The following is a 16965-nucleotide window of genomic DNA, read 5'->3' as shown; positions in this document are numbered from 1 at the left end:
GCAATGCGACGAGAACAGCGCGCGCCCAGAGCTCAGCGTGCGTGCTGTTTAAAGATCAGCAGATCGGGTGGCAGACAAGCGCGGGGCAGCTGTTCAATCGATCCGTCCAATTCAACTTTGAGAAGCAAAACGTCACTGTATCCTTCTTCTCGTACTTACCTTTTCCTCCTCTTGTCTTTTTCATACTGTTACTTTCCACATCCCGCTGAGCTTCGTGTGATACCCCTTTCGACTTATTGTTTCTGGTATGTACAGACAGACCTCCCTACGTTTTCGTCCTTTGCTGCTCGTCACTTATCCACTGCGGGCGGTTTTCGGCGGCTTGACGAATTGGGTTCCATCGATTATTTGACCTGCTCTGCGCAACCGGGAAGCTTACCGTTTCACACCATAGTTCACTTTCCAAATCCCACAAAGCTTTGATAATTCCAGCTCCTCGAAGCTCCCTCTATTATTACAAGATGGCTACTCATAACATTGTTGTGTTCGGTGGTGACCACTGCGGTCCCGAGGTACGCTTCCACCCTACTCTGCCCTTTGCCCCTGGCTGGCTCAGCTTCCCCAGCCCAAAGCATGGGATGCCCGGTTATCGGCCACCACCGGTCTTTGGACTGGGAAATGGGAAAGCACAACAGACTCTTGGGGAAGCGCAAATAGCTAACAAGTCTCTGTTTACAACAGGTTGTTCTCGAGGCCATCAAGGTACGTGCTTTAATGCGTTTTTGTTCGCTAGCATCAACAAACAAACATCCGGGTACCTTCGCGATCCATGGCCCCAAGCCACGCAAGAATGACGGACAAACTTTCCGATTCTGCTCCCAACTTGGACGGCTCCCCAAGCACGATCGCACCTAGTGTGATGCGACGGTTTTCCAGTGACCATGTTTTCTTTTAGCTGGACCACAAAGCTTACATGCGTTTTGTTTTACCTGTCTATAGGTCCTCAAGGCCATCGAGACCAACAGCCCTTCGGCTGGCAAGTTCAACCTCCAGAACCACCTCCTTGGCGGTGTAAGTTTACCTTCAACCCTTGAATAGGCAGGTTACTGACACTGCATCTTCACATGTACTACAGGCCTCCATTGACAAACACAATGACCCCCTCACCGATGAGGCCCTCAACGCCGCCAAGGCTGCCGATGCCGTCCTTCTCGGTGCCATTGGCGGTCCCGAATGGGGCACCTCCTCCACCGTCCGCCCCGAGCAAGGTCTCCTGAAGCTCCGCAAGGAGCTCGGCACCTATGGCAACCTTCGCCCTTGCAACTTTGCTTCCGAGTCCCTCGTCGACAGCTCTCCCCTCAAGGCCGAGGTCTGCCGCGGCACTGACTTCATTGTCGTCCGTGAGCTTACCGGTGGTATCTACTTTGGTGACCGCACCGAGGATGACGGCTCCGGCTACGCCTGCGACACCGAGCCCTACAGCCGCGCCGAGATCGAGCGCATCGCCAGACTCGCCGGCTTCCTCGCCCTGGCCAAGAACCCTCCCGCCAAGGTCTGGTCTCTGGACAAGGCCAACGTGCTCGCCACCAGCCGCCTCTGGCGCAAGACTGTGACCGACGTCATCAGCAAGGAGTTCCCCCAGCTTCAGCTCGAGCACCAGCTCATCGACAGCGCCGCCATGCTGCTCGTCAAGAACCCCCGTGCCCTCAACGGCGTCGTCATCACCAGCAACCTCTTTGGCGACATCATCTCGGACGAGGCCTCGGTCATCCCCGGCTCCATCGGCCTGCTCCCTTCCGCCAGCTTGGGCGGAATCCCCGACGGCAAGGGCAAGTGCAACGGCATTTACGAGCCCATCCACGGCTCCGCTCCCGATATTTCGGGTAAGGGTATCGTCAACCCCGTTGGTACCATTCTCTCTGTCGCCATGATGCTCCGCTACTCGCTCAACCTCCCCAAGGAGGCCGATGCCGTTGAGGCTGCTGTCAAGGCTGCCATTGACAACGGTACCAAGACCAAGGACCTGGGCGGTAACGCTACCACTTCGGATATGGGTAGCGCTGTAGTTGCTGAGTTGGAGAAGATCCTTAAGGCTTCAATTTAGTATCTCGGGCTGAACGGGAGGGGGCGATGCAAACAATGCTCTTTGCGCTGTATTCATACGTAGGAGTTAAGGAGGCATATGAGGGATCAAAAAGGTATATGGAAAATTCATCCCTAAAAGGGAGTTACGTGCATATGTTGGAAAACTTGATACGGGAAGGGTAGAAGAAAGGGACTTGGTCATGTCCATTGAACCTGGACCCGGCCCCCTTCTTATGAATATACAATAACGAGATACCAAAGCAATGGATGCTATGTTGAGTTCAAAGCATGGATTCTCCACACCGCAATGGTGTAGCCGCATTGAAGGGTGTCTATGGCCCTATGGCAATCACATCATAAAAGCAACTTCGCCCAGACGATCTAGATCTTAAAGCAAACAAACAGTGGGGCGACGCAGTCGGTCGATTGCGGAATCGCGCGATGTGGTGGGACCTGGAAATGGTTGGCGCCCGCACGGCAGATCTCTACAGTATGTAGTGACCTCTTCAGGCTGCTCGGAGTAACTGGAGCTGTCACGATACACTGCTGGAGAGTTCATACGATTCTTTTGTCCTGTCTTGTGTATAGGGAGGTACCAGACAGGATACATGTGATGGGTTCGGGCGAGGAGCGAGCAGTTTGGGAAAAGATAAATCTTGCATTTTTTGTGGTTGCTCTGCCGTATGAACTAGTGAAAACCAAGTCCGGGTTTGGGGTTTACACTATTTGAAGAAGATACCGGGTACACTACTGGATGGATGCGCTGAATGGATAATAATATGCGAATGCTCAAAGCAAGAAAGTGGAAGGATGAGGCAGGTGAGCGTGTGATGTGAGGTGACGCCAAAACATAGTGTAGGTACCTCGAGCCTGTAACCCGACCTGCCTACATTCCAAGCGCGGTATGATAGAGGTATCTACGTTTGTTGTGTATATACCGCAGTACACATGTTGTACATAGTCCGGTCGCGGCGTCATCCATCCTGCTGCCCAAGATGTTCCAAACCCTCCACCCTAGTTTGAGTTACATTATAGTCATCTGTAGCTAGATAATCAAGATAACCAAGAGCCTCTTTTACCCGAAGAGCAGTGCTCTCGTCCGGTTCTTATCTCGATAGCGGCGGCGCGGCATGCGCAATCCAATCAAGGCATCTTGCTGACTGGTGATTGGCCAATTTGCCTTTTTACATTCATTGTTCACTATTGTCAATCATACCCTTTCCGATCCCGCGGTAGCGTTGACCGTGGGATGGTGGTCCGAGATAGCGTAGTGTAGAGGGGTTCGATTGTGTTGCACCCCTACCCTACAACATTTTGGAGTGAGGTCAAAAGCAATCCTCCAAAGTGCCAAGTCCATGAATGGGTGACGTCGGTTCGTTCCTTGTGCCGCCCTTGAATGTTTGGGTATGGCCTCGTCCTTTCTACAGGATTCGAAGATTTCGACCACTGCACGCAAATCGATGCGAATCTTGTTAGTTGTGTTGGAGAAACACCGTGACCGCCCAATGTTCCCTTGTGATTAATCTAGCTTTTCTTTTTTCGCCGGTTTTCCACATACTTAACCTAATAGCCTTTAGATCAGGTCTCAACCAGTCCGTCTCCCCTCAAGACAATCTAGAAACCCAAAAAAGCAACCAGGGCCCCTCGACCTTTTTGTGGTGTTTTTTTTTTCTCCGCTTTGCAAGCAAGATCCACAGCCTACCTATTCACACACACCTTACCAAACAGTCAGTTCGTCCCGTCACTCTTGGCCTTGTTCATCCCCTCTCCACCTGGAGATCCGAGCCACCAGTGGGAGCCGGCATCACCCCGGCTTTCTTGCCGACTGGGCTGCGTGACGCAGTACGCAGTAGCCCTCGACTAGCCCATCGTCGAGCCGAACGCCTCCTACGCGACTTGCGAAGCTAGGGGAAATCGAAATCGTGAGATCAAATCAGTCTCTGTCATTGCCGCCACGTCGGGTCTGGAAGTGGAACGGGTAACGGGGGGGAGGGATTCACCAGCTCTGTGTTTGGTGTGTTTTTTGTGTGCTCGCTCGGCGTTTTGTGTGCTCGGTGTGATCTTTCTTCCGTCGTCGTCTCTTGTCTAACTCTTGGTGATCGCCTCGCCTTCTTTCTCTCTTTTCCTCTCTCTGTCTCTCTTTCTCTCTTTTTTTCTCACCCTTTCTCGCAACAATACCATAGTGATACAAGAAACGATTTTGGACGATTTCCCCCAGGTCACACCACCCATGTCGTCAAGAAACCCAACAACCTGGGACCAGTACGAGCGCGGGGGTCAGTCTCCCGGCAGAACTGGCAGTTTTTCCTCGGTGGGAAACAGGAGTGTTCAGTTCGAAAACGAGTCACTGCTTGGCCGCAGTGTTGATGCTAATGGTTACGGCGAGGATGGGGAATGGCCACAGTTGAGGCATAGGAGGTAAGTGTACCTAGAAGTTCGAAACTATTCTAGCCACTCTTTCAACAAGGCGCACGAGACTGGACTGCTAACCTCCCACCCCGTCGCAGATCTTCCATCACCAACCGTCTTTCCGCCGTGGCCGATATTGGAGGCGTGAACAGTATCCGCTCCTTCACCAGGAGTTGGCAGCGCGCCGCCGGCTTCAGCGAAGTCATCCCCCAACGCCCGTCCTTCGTTTTTGCCCCGGATCAAGCCCCAATAGCAGCGCCGCCCTCCGGCGCGATTCCCATTCAGTATGGAAGGAGTGATCTCGAAGCTGGCGAGGCGACGCCCCGGTCATCTCTGTTACGACAACACTTTGAATCTGCTGCCGGCTCTGCTCCTCAAAACGAAGTCGCGGAACCTAGCACGACAACGACGACGACGCAACGGCATTCGACCGATTACCGAGAACGCGAGGCGAAGGCGCTCGAGAATGAGCTCGCCCAGGGGTTTCGTGTAGGAAGCGCTGGATCGATATTTGCTGTTCCGCCACACTTGGCTACTCCTCCGATCGTGGGCAGTTATGGGTCGATTCCTGATTATGGGACTACACAGTCCAGGGGCAGCATGAGCAGGCAATCGATAGATCAGGTCTCGGTTCTGTGGAGGGAATCCCAAGAAGTGCCGGCGAACGTGCCCGATCAGGAGATCCCGCCCATTCTGGTGAAGGAAGTTGAGCAGGATGGGAAGATCGTGTTGGCTGTTGAGGGACAGTCGACGCTCCCGCAGACGGTGTTTAACTCTATCAAGTAAGTCGCTCTTCGCATTCTCTATTAAGTTCATCTCAGCGTTACTAACACAGCGTTTTGTCCAATAGTGTTCTCATTGGAGTTGGCCTCCTAAGTTTGCCAATGGGCATCAAATACGCCGGCTGGCTCTGCGGCATGGTCACTCTACTTCTATGTGCCCTCGTAACCGTCTATACCGCGAAGCTGTTGGCGAAATGCATGGATTTGGATCCTAGTTTGATCACCTTTTCCGACCTCGCCTTCATCTCGTTCGGCCGAAGTGCGCGCATAGCCACCAGTATTCTCTTTACGCTCGAGCTACTTGCTGCCTGCGTCGCCCTTATTGTTCTCTTTGCGGACTCTCTCGATCTTCTGTTCCCGGGCTTCCTGTCGGTCACAGGGTGGAAGATCATATGTGCTGTTATTATGGTACCGCTGAACTTTTTGCCGTTGAGGCTGTTGAGCTTCACGAGCATTATTGGCATTTTCTGCTGCTTTTCAAGTAAGTTGCGAGCGAGTCGAATTTCCAACCGAGGCTTTATACACGTGTCATGAACATGGCTAACTAAGTTGCGCCCAGTTGTCCTCATCTTACTTACCGATGGCTTCCTCAAGCCTACAGCGCCTGGTTCCCTTATCGAGCCTGCCAAAACCTACATGTTTCCGCAAAACTGGCTGACTTTGCCTCTCTCGTTTGGTCTGCTCATGTCTCCCTGGGGTGGCCATGGCGTATTCCCAAATGTAAGATGGGTGGTTTGGAAAAATGCTAGTGACTTCCTATACTGACATCCTCACCTAGATCTACCGAGACATGAGACATCCGTACAAGTACACAAAGGCGTTGAAAATCACCTTTTCGTTTACCGTAAGTTACATCTGTTCGCCCCATTCACATATGCAGCACTTACTAACCTCCCTTGTAGTATCTCCTAGACGCAACCACAGCAGTCGCCGGTCTCCTCATGTTCGGTGACGGCGTCCGCGACGAAATCACATCCAACATCCTGCTCGAGGCCAGCTACCCCAAGGTCCTAACCTTTTTCATGTGCGCCTTCGTCGCCATCATCCCACTAACCAAGATCCCGCTTAACGCGCGTCCGATCATTGCCACACTCGAGGTCCTGTTCGGCCTGCACACGACGACGGTCGCCGAGAGCTCCGGGCTCGTGGGCCGCTCCATGTACTTCCGTGGCGTCATGAAGATTGCCATTCGCGCGCTGACCATCTTCTGCTTCCTGGTAATATCGATTGTATTCCCGGCATTTGATAGCATCATGGCTTTTATGGGGAGTGCATTGTGTTTCCAGATTTGCGTAATGTAAGTGGTCTCTTATTCTCAGCTTTCTTGTGTTTTCTCACTGGTTATCGTGTGGATACGGAGGACTAACGAGCACCTTTCTTGATGATAGTCTACCCGTCCTCTTCCACCTCAAGCTCTTCGGCAGCAGCATGTCGCGCAGAGAGAAGATTTTCGATTACTTCTTGCTTGCGATATCCATCACGTTGTCTACCGTTGGCACTGTTTGGGCTTTCCTGCCAAAGAGCATTTTTGCTCCTGAATAAAGGGGAGTCAGGATGATGTTGCATATAATTATTGTTATTCAAGTTTGTCGGGTATTGTTTTGGGATGGTCTATTTTAGACCGCATTGCATCATGGTGGTGTCGCTATTTGCATCTCTTTTTGAACTGGTCAGGCTAGGCTAGCTATATTCATCTTGAATGTGTATGGAATGCATTTGAGCCTCTAATGTGGTCGGTATTACGGCCAAATCACTCTATTTCATGGTATGCCACTGACAAATGCTGAATGATCTTGATCCGTTAGTTCTCGTCTCTCTTGCTTCCTTCTTTTAATTCACAAGTTTGGAACCGGTTCTAATTCCAAGACTCGCTGAGTAGGAGAGTGTTGATTCGAGTTCAAAGTCAAACTTTGAGTATAGAGTGAATAGACGTTGACGACGTCTCTTATGTGTGATGCTAGATGCCAGCACTAACCAGAACCATGGATCTTCCATCCCGTTTGAGCTTCCATCGAACATCAAGAATTCCATCCGATCTGAATGTAGCTTACTTGTAGCTTCATCCTATACTTGATCTTTGAAATCTTCTTACTTTCGTCGGATCTTTCGGTGCTTCAATCCATGTACTACAACAATATGAGATGAAAGATACTGCTTACATACATTCCAAAGATCTCGACACGGTCTGAGATATGGCACACAGTATATTCAAAGCAAAATGCGCATATGAATGCTCGACTTTTGAAACCACTCCCATCCGGTGGTCAAGCATACCTATTCAGCAGAAGAGGTAAGGGCAATTAACTACGAAGGGCCATGATGATGGTATACAATGATCGCATTACTATTCAGGGTTGACTGCCAAACCTACAATAGCATATGCCAGCACTGTTCAATTTTGTATCACGATCTGGTCTTTCATCCCATCTGGGCTGCTATCGTATGGTGAGAGTCTCTTCCTAGGTATTCCAGCCAATATAGACTAGCGGCCTCATTTTCTCTTCTTTATCTTCGATATTACACCTTACTTCTTTTAGCCACCGCTGTCTGTTTATTATAGGTAGGTAAGTTATGTTAGGTTCGAAGCATTAGGCCTAACAGTAACGACGAGTCTCATCCTTGCATGGCTCCTTCACTTTCAATTTTTTGCCTTGCAGTTCGACCATACCCGCCACAAGGTGTATACCAACCCACTGCACTACCTTCCCCACTGGTCCATCATTGTCACTATCGTTCCTTCCTCTCATGTTCCAGCTGATCCATCTCCCTCCCCCTCCTCCCCTCTTCTTTTTCCTGCAACACCGCACCTACCTTTGTTGCATTCCCCATTCCCTACGAATCCCAACGTCGCATAACACAACAACTCGTTCCTTTCACAACCGGAAGGTGAAAACTCACGTTAATCACCTCATATACCACGTAATCACTTCCTGCCAGGTTCCATGGAAATTCCTGACAGCAGCAGCAATCAGCATTTCCAAATGACCAGGAAGAAGTTCACCCATCGACGTGGTGCAGCGATAGAGGTATGTACCTAGGGGGGCGTCACAGCAGGGAAACCTAGTAAACTCCCGTCGTCATCGTCCTCCTCCGTCTAAATAATATATGTTATGTGTAAGCTGAACGTACGTCCAACACCTACGTCATCTTCCTTTTAGCTTTCGTCCGGGTTCGAATTTCCCATTAGAACCAATAACCTTCAGTAGTCGTGTATATGTATGCAGTAGTTGTGTATGTGTATGCAAGTAGTTGTGTATATGTATGGATTGTACAGTTCACCAGAACCAGTGTCAAAACACTTTACATGATAAAAAGTAAAATAAAACAGAGTAGAATGTCCTTTCGGTCCTTGTGATACAGATTGCCCTCTAACCATCGGCATCCCCGGGCATACCTCAACAACCTCGCGGTCTTGAAGGCCGAGAGGGCACGAGAGAGTAACAGCCGTATAACCTCGTACATAACTATGTGTATGTATGTGTGTACGTTGTTTTGTTCTGTTTGTCTACCGTCACACACATAGTACACATGACCCGTCCTCGGTCGGGCTAGCCGGCCGTTGGCCGTTTACGATTTTTGCTTAACCGCTCGAATATATATGGGACTTGAAAGACATGGTAATGTTGTCATTGTATCGATCGCGGCGGGAATATGTCGATGACGTACGTACTTCTTTGAGCAGGCGCGTACGTTGAGATAAAGCTAAACGTAATCTGGTCATCTGTTTCCCCATTCAGTTCATCACGTTTCACAAAAGGCATAAAACAAAGATATAGCGTTCGAGTGGGTAACTTCTGGTATTGTTGTGACCTTTGATGGTCTTCACAAGAGATGTTCGGAGAATATCTAATACACAGAAAGCGAGTTGAAACCCAATTCACCATTCCGCCCATCCACCAATCCCATGTAACTGTCCTTGTTTGGTCTTTTCAACCGGAAAAGAGAAAAATGCTGATCCTTCGGGCTCATGTCCATATGTCTCGATCCGATGAATGAAATGAAATGATAGAGAAGAGAAAACCCAATCCAATTCGAATGTCCAGTTTCTGTATCTGAATGCCGTTTCGCCCTTTGTTTGTTTGTTTAAACCATGCTATGCAGTACTGTAAATCCCTGAAAATATTGACGACAGACCCGCCCGTTTGACCCCAAGCAACAAAACCCCTGAAAAGCCAAAAAAAAAAAAGCCAAAAAACCAAAAATGCCCGAATACTCCGACTAGGATCAGCAGATTTCCTTTACCCAAAAACAGTATGAATCAATGGAGGGCCACAGCGAAGGTGATAGCCCAACTACAAGTGATGAACTGGCACGAGAGGAGCTCCCGTCCAGCCACCAACCCACTCGACATCGAAAGGATGACGCTTCTCCTTGCGCCAGTCAAATGCCCGATCGCGTCCCTTGCTCCAAGGGCACTGTTTGACCGGGGTAGACTTCTTTCCGATGTTGGCAGAATAATGATGAGATGAGTGATTGTTCGAGTGAACAGTATAAGAGTTGTGGTGAATATTGTTGAAATCATGAGAGGCGGCGCCAAAGCTATGAGGAATTTGACGCGTTCTCGGGATAGACTCGGAACCCTTGGGAGGTGTGGTTCCTGTCGCCCTGCGACGTTCACCCAGAGCCTGCCACTTGTCTAGGGCACTCTTCCGAGCAGGCGGAGAGTGGCTCATAGAGAACTGGGTGGGCTCCTTCCGTGCGGGGGCATCGTGGAAGAAGAAACCATCGGCAGCGAGATCGTCGTCGATGTTGGAACCGAGATGCATATCAATAGCCGGGATGTCGTGCTCCACGTGAAGACTGCCCGCCTTGGTAGCCGGTGACCGACCCATGCGAGGAGTGTTCTCGTTATCGTGCTTGCTTTCCTGGCTCCAGGTCCTGGAGTTCATCTCCTTCAACGCCAGCTGCTTGGCTTGCTCTTCCTCCTCCTCCTCCTCTTCGTCCCACAGATCACTCCAGCTCTTAGAGACAGTATCCTTGCGACCGAAAACCAGCGACAAAGCTGACTGCTTAGGCTGCTTGGCCATGTTAATCGGGAGAGAGCCGGTGGCGGCCGAAGGCCTCACGGGGATCTTGGCAAACATGTCCTTGCTAGATTGAGCGGCCGAGCCCATGTTAAGCGACTGCATGGAGGCAGCGAGATGTGAGTCCATAACAGACGAAACAGAAGGCGGGGTCTGGATACTAGCGGAAAGCCAGTCGGAGGTGGTGGCGGTAGAGGTAGAGAAGAGGTCCTCGGTATAGCTCTCGTCGTCGGGAATGTCGCTGAGTTGCCTCTTGGTGTTCGCGTGGAGCGCCTTGGCCCAGGGGAATGCACCAGTGTCCATCTGGGGGCTCTGGATCGAGGGGGTGCGAAGAGGCTCACGGTTGGAGCTGGCGACCACGGGGCCATCGGCGGTGCAGAAGTCGTCGAGGATCTCGTCGTCGGTGGTGAAGCTGATGACGCGGAGGAGAGCTTCGCGAGCACCCTCAAGGGAGCGCTTACGAGGATCAAGGTTCATACACTGAACAATGACTTCATAGGTGTCCTGGGACATGGAAGGAAATACGTCGAACAAAGACTGCTTGTCGCGCGAGAAATCCAAGAAAAGCGGGTCGGCCTCGGTCGGGGTGGTGAATGGGTTGCGGGCGAAGAGAACGTTGAGCAAGCAGATACCAATAGCCCAGATGTCTGCCGCAGCCGGCGAGTATCCGGCACCGGCCGAGTCGAACTGCTCAGGGGACATGTAACGTTCACTTCCAACCGCAGCCTCATACGACCACTTCTCCGTGGTGGCAAGCCCGAAGTCGCCCAACTTGGCGGAGCCTGTTTGGGTGAGGAAGATGTTCTCGGGCTTGATGTCGCGGTGGTAGATGCCCTTGGCGTGGATGTGGGCAACAGCGTCGACAAGCTCCAGCATGAATCGCCTCACATGCTCGGTTTCCAAAGGACCCTGGTCCAGACGAATCGCTTCGTAGAGATCGCCTCGCTCGCAGTACTCCAGGACGATGTATGTATGGGCTTCGGTCTCGAAGGTGTCGATGAAGTTGACAATGTTGGGGTGGGCTCCAAGACGTCGATGAAGAACCAGCTCCTCAGACTTCTCGTCAACCGCAAAGTCGAAGCCGGCTTCGCTTGCAGCTCCCTTCTTTGTCAGGCACTTGATGGCAACCTTCTGACCAGTCCTAAGGTCGCGAGCCATGAAGACCATGCCAAAGGATCCATGGTTGAGGGGGGAGATCGTTTGGTATCGTCCAGCGAGGAGAACTCCAGATTGGAACTTGTTCCGAAGGCAGAAGTCCATGGCGAATGCTGGGGGAAAAGATTAGGGTATAGGTGTTGAGTTGGTTTTGTGTTGTAGATAGTTGATACAATGCGCGTGTGTATTTCCTTTGCAGACAGGTGTTTCTCAAAGTATCGAAAGAGGTATAAAAGAGACGCCGTAAAAGCAAGAAAGAAATGGAAGAATGTACAGGGTTTAGAACTGTGAAAACAAGTCGAAATCGTTCACGGTCTGAGGCTCATAAGCGGTGATAAGGTGAAGAATCAACAAAGGAAATGTGACTGTAGAGTAGTCGGTCGAGAAAGGGGCCGTCGAAACGGTAGAGTAGTGGGTGGAGGGAGAAAGAAATTGTTGTTGTTATAGTAACATCGAATCCAGGTCAGGCGAGGTATAAGTTGAAGGCCGTTTGACGCTGTTCTGAGTTGTTGTTGTTGTCGTTGGCGGTGTTGATGATGCTTGTCCAGGTGACTTGAGCTTGGTCGAAGTAATCACCAATGTAAACACCGGGTGAGCCGGGCTAGAGGGCAAGGGGAGAGCCTTGAAGGCGACGACGGCGTGGTTTTGGCAGCGTATCTCAATGGCTTGATGTTGTTGACTATGATGATCAAGAGTTGTGTCGGAGATATCTCAGAAAGGGTTGACCGATCGCCGTGTATAAGAGTCTCTCAGGAACAGGTGGGCCGTGGAGTGACTCTTTGCAACCCCCTGGTTCGGCACGCGAGATGTGATTCACACTGGAAAAAGTGGATACCAGGTCTTCGGGGATGCAGCAACTTGGTAACGGACGAAAACGGAAGTTGCGGGTCGGCGATGATGGAAGAGGCCGGGGGAGCCAAGCAAGCAACCAGTGGTCTAGTCCGTGTGTGTGTGGTATGCTGACTGGAGACTCGGCGGAGTGTGGAAGACGGTAGCGTGATGCAACTGAATGCGTAATGCTCTTCGATGTTGCTTTTTTGGCTTTTCAGAGTGCTCGTCTCGCTGAGTGGTCTTTCGTGTTTTTTTTGACTTGGAACAGACGAAAGAAGGAAACCAGTGTTCGAACGGCGCAGTCGGGAACCCAAAGGCTGGTTGATGTGTAAGTTGGGGATGGAGCCCGATGTCGATGCAAGGCTGCCGCAATCAATGGTATCCGATCGGGACGAGCGAGGCGATGCGAAGTCGGATGAGGTGCGTCGAGTTGACGGATTGATTGTTTTGATTGATTGCGAGGCGAATGCGACTTAAAACAGACAATGCGATGCACGACAAATGAAGCGCGACAAACGACGGCGAACAAGACGAGTTATACAGGAAAGAAGAGAGAAGAGAAAAAGGTGGTTTGGAATAGGGTGAAATGGGTGGATGGCGGAGGTGGGTATTGAAAAGGAGCCTGAGAACCTGGAAGCAGTGGGAAGCACGAAATGGAACAAGCAGGCAGGAGGTGGAAGAGGACGGAACCGCTGCGAGCGTCAGTCAGCGCTGCCGGAGGTCATGCTGGGTACCTCCTCCAGAGGTAAGGTACCTCTGGCACTGGCCCTGGTTGTAACAGAGGGAGTGACTGGAGCGGCCGACCTCCGTCGTCGCTGAGCTGAACAGCCCAGTGTGCTTCTCAGAGTCGGGGGTGACCCCCTGGGCAAGCACGCCCGCGGGACGGGCTTCCACTCGTCGCTTTGTCACTCCATCACTCGCAGCTGCCCAGCAAAAGGCCGCTTCGAGCAAAGAGACGGCCAGGGTCTGCCGATCACTGCGTCGCGAAATGGTGGGCGAGCACTGGGCTGTTGGCCGGTCGTACTGCTGAGTCTCAACGTGTCTAGATTTCGTCACGACACGGTCTGGGTGGCTATCTCGACAATGACGACGAATGGCATTCTTCGCTTGCTGCCACGCAACCACACTGGAAACGACCTGGAACTGACCCAAGACAGATGAACACACCAACCAAGACACACACCGCCCTCGGGTCCCTGCACGAGCCCGCCGTCTTTGGTATTACACTACCTACACGGTACCTCAGCACCCTGATGAACGTCGCAGTGGGCTCAAGTAGCGCACAGGTACAGGGCATAACGCCCCAACGCCTACCAGGTATTGAATACCATGTAATGTAAGGTAATGTTGGGGCAGCTGTCACCCCCGTTCCTTCACACTGGCAGCACAAGAAGCCACAGCAGACAGGCAGGGGATTGGCATCATTTTCAGGGACCCCCAATTCCACGTTCCATTGTGTGAGATGAGTCGGTTAAGTTGTGTGAAAGTGCGGGAGTGCCAATACAATCCGTCAATGTTTGACACCGTGTCCAGACGTACAAACCCATATGCCGCGTACGGAGCTCAAAGTGCATACCAGCAACGACATGACTGACTGACTGACTGACTGAACGTCAACGCACGTCGAAAGGACGGAATGACAACTCCTATGCCGGCCACGGATAGCGGATGGCTTCTTCCATGCTATCGTGTATCAATGGTCGACTAGCGTGGCCGTAGAGGTCCAACTCCGTACACCGCCGATCTAGGTTTCCCCGCGTCCGCCGTCTTTTCAGACTATCTGGCCGATTCTCGGTTATTGATAAGGATAATGGCAACCTCACTGTTGAGTAGGTAGTGTAGTGTATGTACGTTTTGTTGCGTTGCATCTCCACGTGCTCGACCAGCTTTCCTAGATCTCCCGTCTTTGCTGTCGCTGCCGCCAGGTGTCGGCAACAGGAAGCCATTCGATCTGACAAATAGCATGCTGCAGAGGCAGGAATGGCTTTTCCATACGCTAGAACCGTTATTACGGAGTTTACCTCAGTTTAAGTTATGATGATGCCCCGCCTGATCATCCGGATTAGTGACATATTGCTGTAATGGGATTAGCGCCACGTTATCCACATCGCCATCTCGAAATTTCATGGCCTCCAACGTCAGACGGATGCCGCCATGACAGACGATGATGTTCATTCAACTGCCGTCACATCGAACGAGTAAACCATCATCGCATAAAGTCAGGACAACCGCGACCTAGGCAATCGCTGTCAGAATCGTACATCTGACCTGAACCCTCAAGAATCCCAAACGAGACTGGCGAGGGGTGGCTTGGAAAAACGTGGGAGGAAGCTAGGGGTAGGTACGAGCGTACGCAGCACTAGCATACCTACGTGCTGCGGTACGGCGGGACGAATGTAAGGGGTACAAGCGAGAACGGAGCTTGGGAGGCAAAAGTAGATGGATGATGGAAACTTGTCATCAATGGCGAGCATGGGTAGCTTCCAAATTCCCGAGGGGATAGCGATCACGTCGGAGTCATCACCAATTGTGCACTGTTAATCTTCTTGTGTCAACACGAAGCTGCCACTTGTCCAGACTGTATTCGCGTTGCTAGTAGCCGGTCTCCCTTTTTGATACCATCGAGATGATCTTGGGCTGGGGTTTAATGATGGATACGTTTCCGGTTTGTCGTGGTTGCCAATTCCGTCAATCAACAACAACAACACAACCACTGAACTCCCAACATTCTCAACTGTTTCAGTTCACACACTCGCGCTCGCTACTCCACAGTCATTGGTCAGCGGCAGCAAACGAAGCGACATCCGTCTGCTTCCTGTTGCGTCTGGATCATTCCTATTTGCTCTTTCACCGCGAGCGAGCGACACTCCATAGACAGGCAGGACTTGAGGCAGTGTACAAGCAGCACTGTTGCGTAGTGTAGTGATGACCAAGAAAAGCACAGACGCACGCGCCCTGCGGTCCGCAGTCCGCACGCCCTGCAATCCTCCTTGATGATTATCGCTTCAGCAGCGTCCTCTCCTTCAATCAAAATCGTTGCTCACTTTCTTATTCGGGATGCGAAAATAGCAACAACGCTGTCGATTGGCAATTTGCCCGCCCGGCGATACGTACACGCGTTTCTTGTTTCAGAAGAGGAGAGATGCCACGCTGCCTCTCTCGATGTTCATGGGACAATTCACGCGATGATGCTCTTCGGGATGTGAACAAAGTCACGGTTTCACGGAACATGAAACTAATTACAAGCTAGGTATGCCGCATACGTTACCTACTTCCCCAGTTTTCTGAGCATTCCCGAGTCTCGACGTTCGCCGCCAAGGGGCCCATCATCTCATCGTTCCGAAATGATCACAAGTACACTACCGTGTGCGCTATGAGCAGCGAGCAATCAATTGCGCCATGGCGACTCAACATTTGTCGAGGGCTGCGACACGGCACTGAACCGCACCCAAGATCTCCTTTGGGACGAATGGACCGCACAAGCTGCCGGAGTCCTCTTTGCCCCACAAAATGCAGGCTATTCAGATGAAGATTGGGGGCGTGTGTATGTGCACCACTCTTGTTTGTTAGCGCATCAAGAAAGGGGGTGCTGATCACGATCCTGAAAAGACAGCCGGCGATAAGCTTCAGAACACCCGACTTCTTATCGCGTTTCAATTCCAAACAAAGCAAGCGGCGTGGCCAGCAAGGTTCGTGAAGTGCTCGCATCGCCAAGCCTCGGCAATGGTGTTGAGGGGTGTGTGGAACTTTCACCTTGCTTCGCACGTTCCGTCGCAATGTGGCATACCATCCGATAAATACAAGCAGACTATCGGACGAAAGAGGGTGCTGCTATCTATCTAATCTACGGACAACATACACTACACATACCTAGTTGCAGCACGGGGCTACCGCCACTTACACGTGTAAGTAAAGGGCAGGTAACGACGATGCAATTGATTCGATAACCGCCCGGGCAGCTCGGCCATCTCAAACAAAGAAAGAAAGGTGGAATGTTGTCATCACGGCCGACGATGATGTTTAGGCTCTAGACAAAAGGGACGACTAGGTATGAGCGAATCGATTATCCAGATCTCGTGGCCCATCCATCAGTGTTAAAAACGTTCGACATTGGCGCAATTGTCGGGGGCGAGTTTTGCACTAACACGAGGAACACATGTGTCCCAAGTCGCAATCGCATTGGACCTTGAGAAAGGCCTCATAAAAGGGGGCACTGCTTGAGGGGTAGAAAGGTTAGGGACCACATATAGAGGACACATGATATCATTTCGCCATGGGAATCCCCTCTTTGCTATCACCACTTTTCGAGGAGGTTTGGGGACCATTCAACAAATGGCTGCTCCATGAAAGCTTGGCCATTCGATCAAAGCCCGTGTGACCGCATGTAACCCCAGATTCCAACAGGATGACCGCCGTTATCGCTCGCTCTTGTCGAACTACACGCACACTACTGTAATCGCCGCGGGGAACATCCTGGCGGCGTCGGCGACAGCGGGAACCAACTTGGTAGAGGAAGGTGGCGGGTTCGATTCGTGTGTCAACGCTCGTGACCTTTTGGGTTCCTGTCTATCGGAACTGGGAGGCAAGAAAATGGAAGTGAAGTGAAAGGTAATTGCAAGTGTGACTCGAAGTGAGCAATTTGTTGTGTTGTTGAGCGAGCGCAATCGGACGGGACAGTCATATCAGTCGCAACATCGTTGTTCACTATGATAGTATCAGAATTAACCGTTTGCCTAATT

The 16965-nt window shown here is 51.4% G+C and overlaps 5 protein-coding genes across 5 annotated transcripts; 3 read left to right on the top strand and 2 right to left on the bottom strand.

The window, feature by feature from the left end:
* Window positions 1-222: 222 nt before the first annotated feature.
* On the top strand, window positions 223-2510 carry B0T23DRAFT_376872 (3-isopropylmalate dehydrogenase). Its single transcript, XM_062836996.1, has 4 exons — window positions 223-512; window positions 682-702; window positions 940-1011; window positions 1076-2510. Exons 1-4 carry the CDS (start codon window positions 462-464, stop codon window positions 2042-2044), a joined length of 1113 nt encoding a protein of 370 aa, XP_062693981.1. The 5' UTR covers window positions 223-461; the 3' UTR covers window positions 2045-2510.
* A 1609-nt stretch (window positions 2511-4119) lies between these two features.
* On the top strand, window positions 4120-6983 carry B0T23DRAFT_452556 (transmembrane amino acid transporter protein-domain-containing protein). Its single transcript, XM_062841147.1, has 7 exons — window positions 4120-4443; window positions 4533-5216; window positions 5285-5697; window positions 5776-5936; window positions 5995-6060; window positions 6119-6513; window positions 6605-6983. Exons 1-7 carry the CDS (start codon window positions 4256-4258, stop codon window positions 6756-6758), a joined length of 2061 nt encoding a protein of 686 aa, XP_062693980.1. The 5' UTR covers window positions 4120-4255; the 3' UTR covers window positions 6759-6983.
* A 2325-nt stretch (window positions 6984-9308) lies between these two features.
* B0T23DRAFT_111403 (kinase-like domain-containing protein) lies at window positions 9309-11782 on the bottom strand. The gene has a single exon (XM_062831862.1). It carries the CDS (start codon window positions 11498-11500, stop codon window positions 9509-9511), a length of 1992 nt encoding a protein of 663 aa, XP_062693979.1. The 5' UTR covers window positions 11501-11782; the 3' UTR covers window positions 9309-9508.
* A 629-nt stretch (window positions 11783-12411) lies between these two features.
* B0T23DRAFT_394656 (uncharacterized protein) lies at window positions 12412-13566 on the top strand (the record flags this gene model as incomplete). The annotated part of the gene is made up of 6 exons (XM_062838142.1): window positions 12412-12554; window positions 12589-12646; window positions 12709-12829; window positions 12867-12971; window positions 13150-13217; window positions 13273-13566. 6 exons carry the CDS (start codon window positions 12412-12414, stop codon window positions 13564-13566), a joined length of 789 nt encoding a protein of 262 aa, XP_062693978.1.
* Window positions 13567-14378: 812 nt separating this feature from the next.
* On the bottom strand, window positions 14379-14892 carry B0T23DRAFT_376866 (uncharacterized protein). The gene has a single exon (XM_062836995.1). The coding sequence runs from the start codon at window positions 14698-14700 to the stop codon at window positions 14503-14505; it is 198 nt and encodes a 65-aa protein (XP_062693977.1). The 5' UTR covers window positions 14701-14892; the 3' UTR covers window positions 14379-14502.
* Between the last annotated feature and the right edge of the window lie 2073 nt (window positions 14893-16965).

The sequence above is a fragment of the Neurospora hispaniola genome, assembly GCF_033458365.1.
Source record: "Neurospora hispaniola strain FGSC 10403 chromosome Unknown B0T23scaffold_3, whole genome shotgun sequence".
NCBI lineage: Eukaryota > Fungi > Ascomycota > Sordariomycetes > Sordariales > Sordariaceae > Neurospora > Neurospora hispaniola.
This window is presented reverse-complemented; position numbering and strand designations above follow the sequence as displayed.

Excerpts from the sequence above, each read along its gene's own strand:
- B0T23DRAFT_452556 (XM_062841147.1), top strand. The coding sequence starts at position 4,256 with ATGTCGTCAAGAAACCCAACAACCTGGGACCAGTACGAGCGCGGGGGT. Across the intron at positions 5,937-5,994 it reads GCCATGGCGTATTCCCAAAT|ATCTACCGAGACATGAGACA; the intron begins GTAAGATGGGTG and ends ATCCTCACCTAG. Across the intron at positions 6,514-6,604 it reads TGTTTCCAGATTTGCGTAAT|TCTACCCGTCCTCTTCCACC; the intron begins GTAAGTGGTCTC and ends TCTTGATGATAG.
- B0T23DRAFT_376866 (XM_062836995.1), bottom strand. The coding sequence starts at position 14,700 with ATGCTCGCCATTGATGACAAGTTTCCATCATCCATCTACTTTTGCCTC.
- B0T23DRAFT_111403 (XM_062831862.1), bottom strand. The coding sequence starts at position 11,500 with ATGGACTTCTGCCTTCGGAACAAGTTCCAATCTGGAGTTCTCCTCGCT.
- B0T23DRAFT_376872 (XM_062836996.1), top strand. The coding sequence starts at position 462 with ATGGCTACTCATAACATTGTTGTGTTCGGTGGTGACCACTGCGGTCCC. Across the intron at positions 513-681 it reads GTGACCACTGCGGTCCCGAG|GTTGTTCTCGAGGCCATCAA; the intron begins GTACGCTTCCAC and ends TGTTTACAACAG. Across the intron at positions 1,012-1,075 it reads AGAACCACCTCCTTGGCGGT|GCCTCCATTGACAAACACAA; the intron begins GTAAGTTTACCT and ends CATGTACTACAG.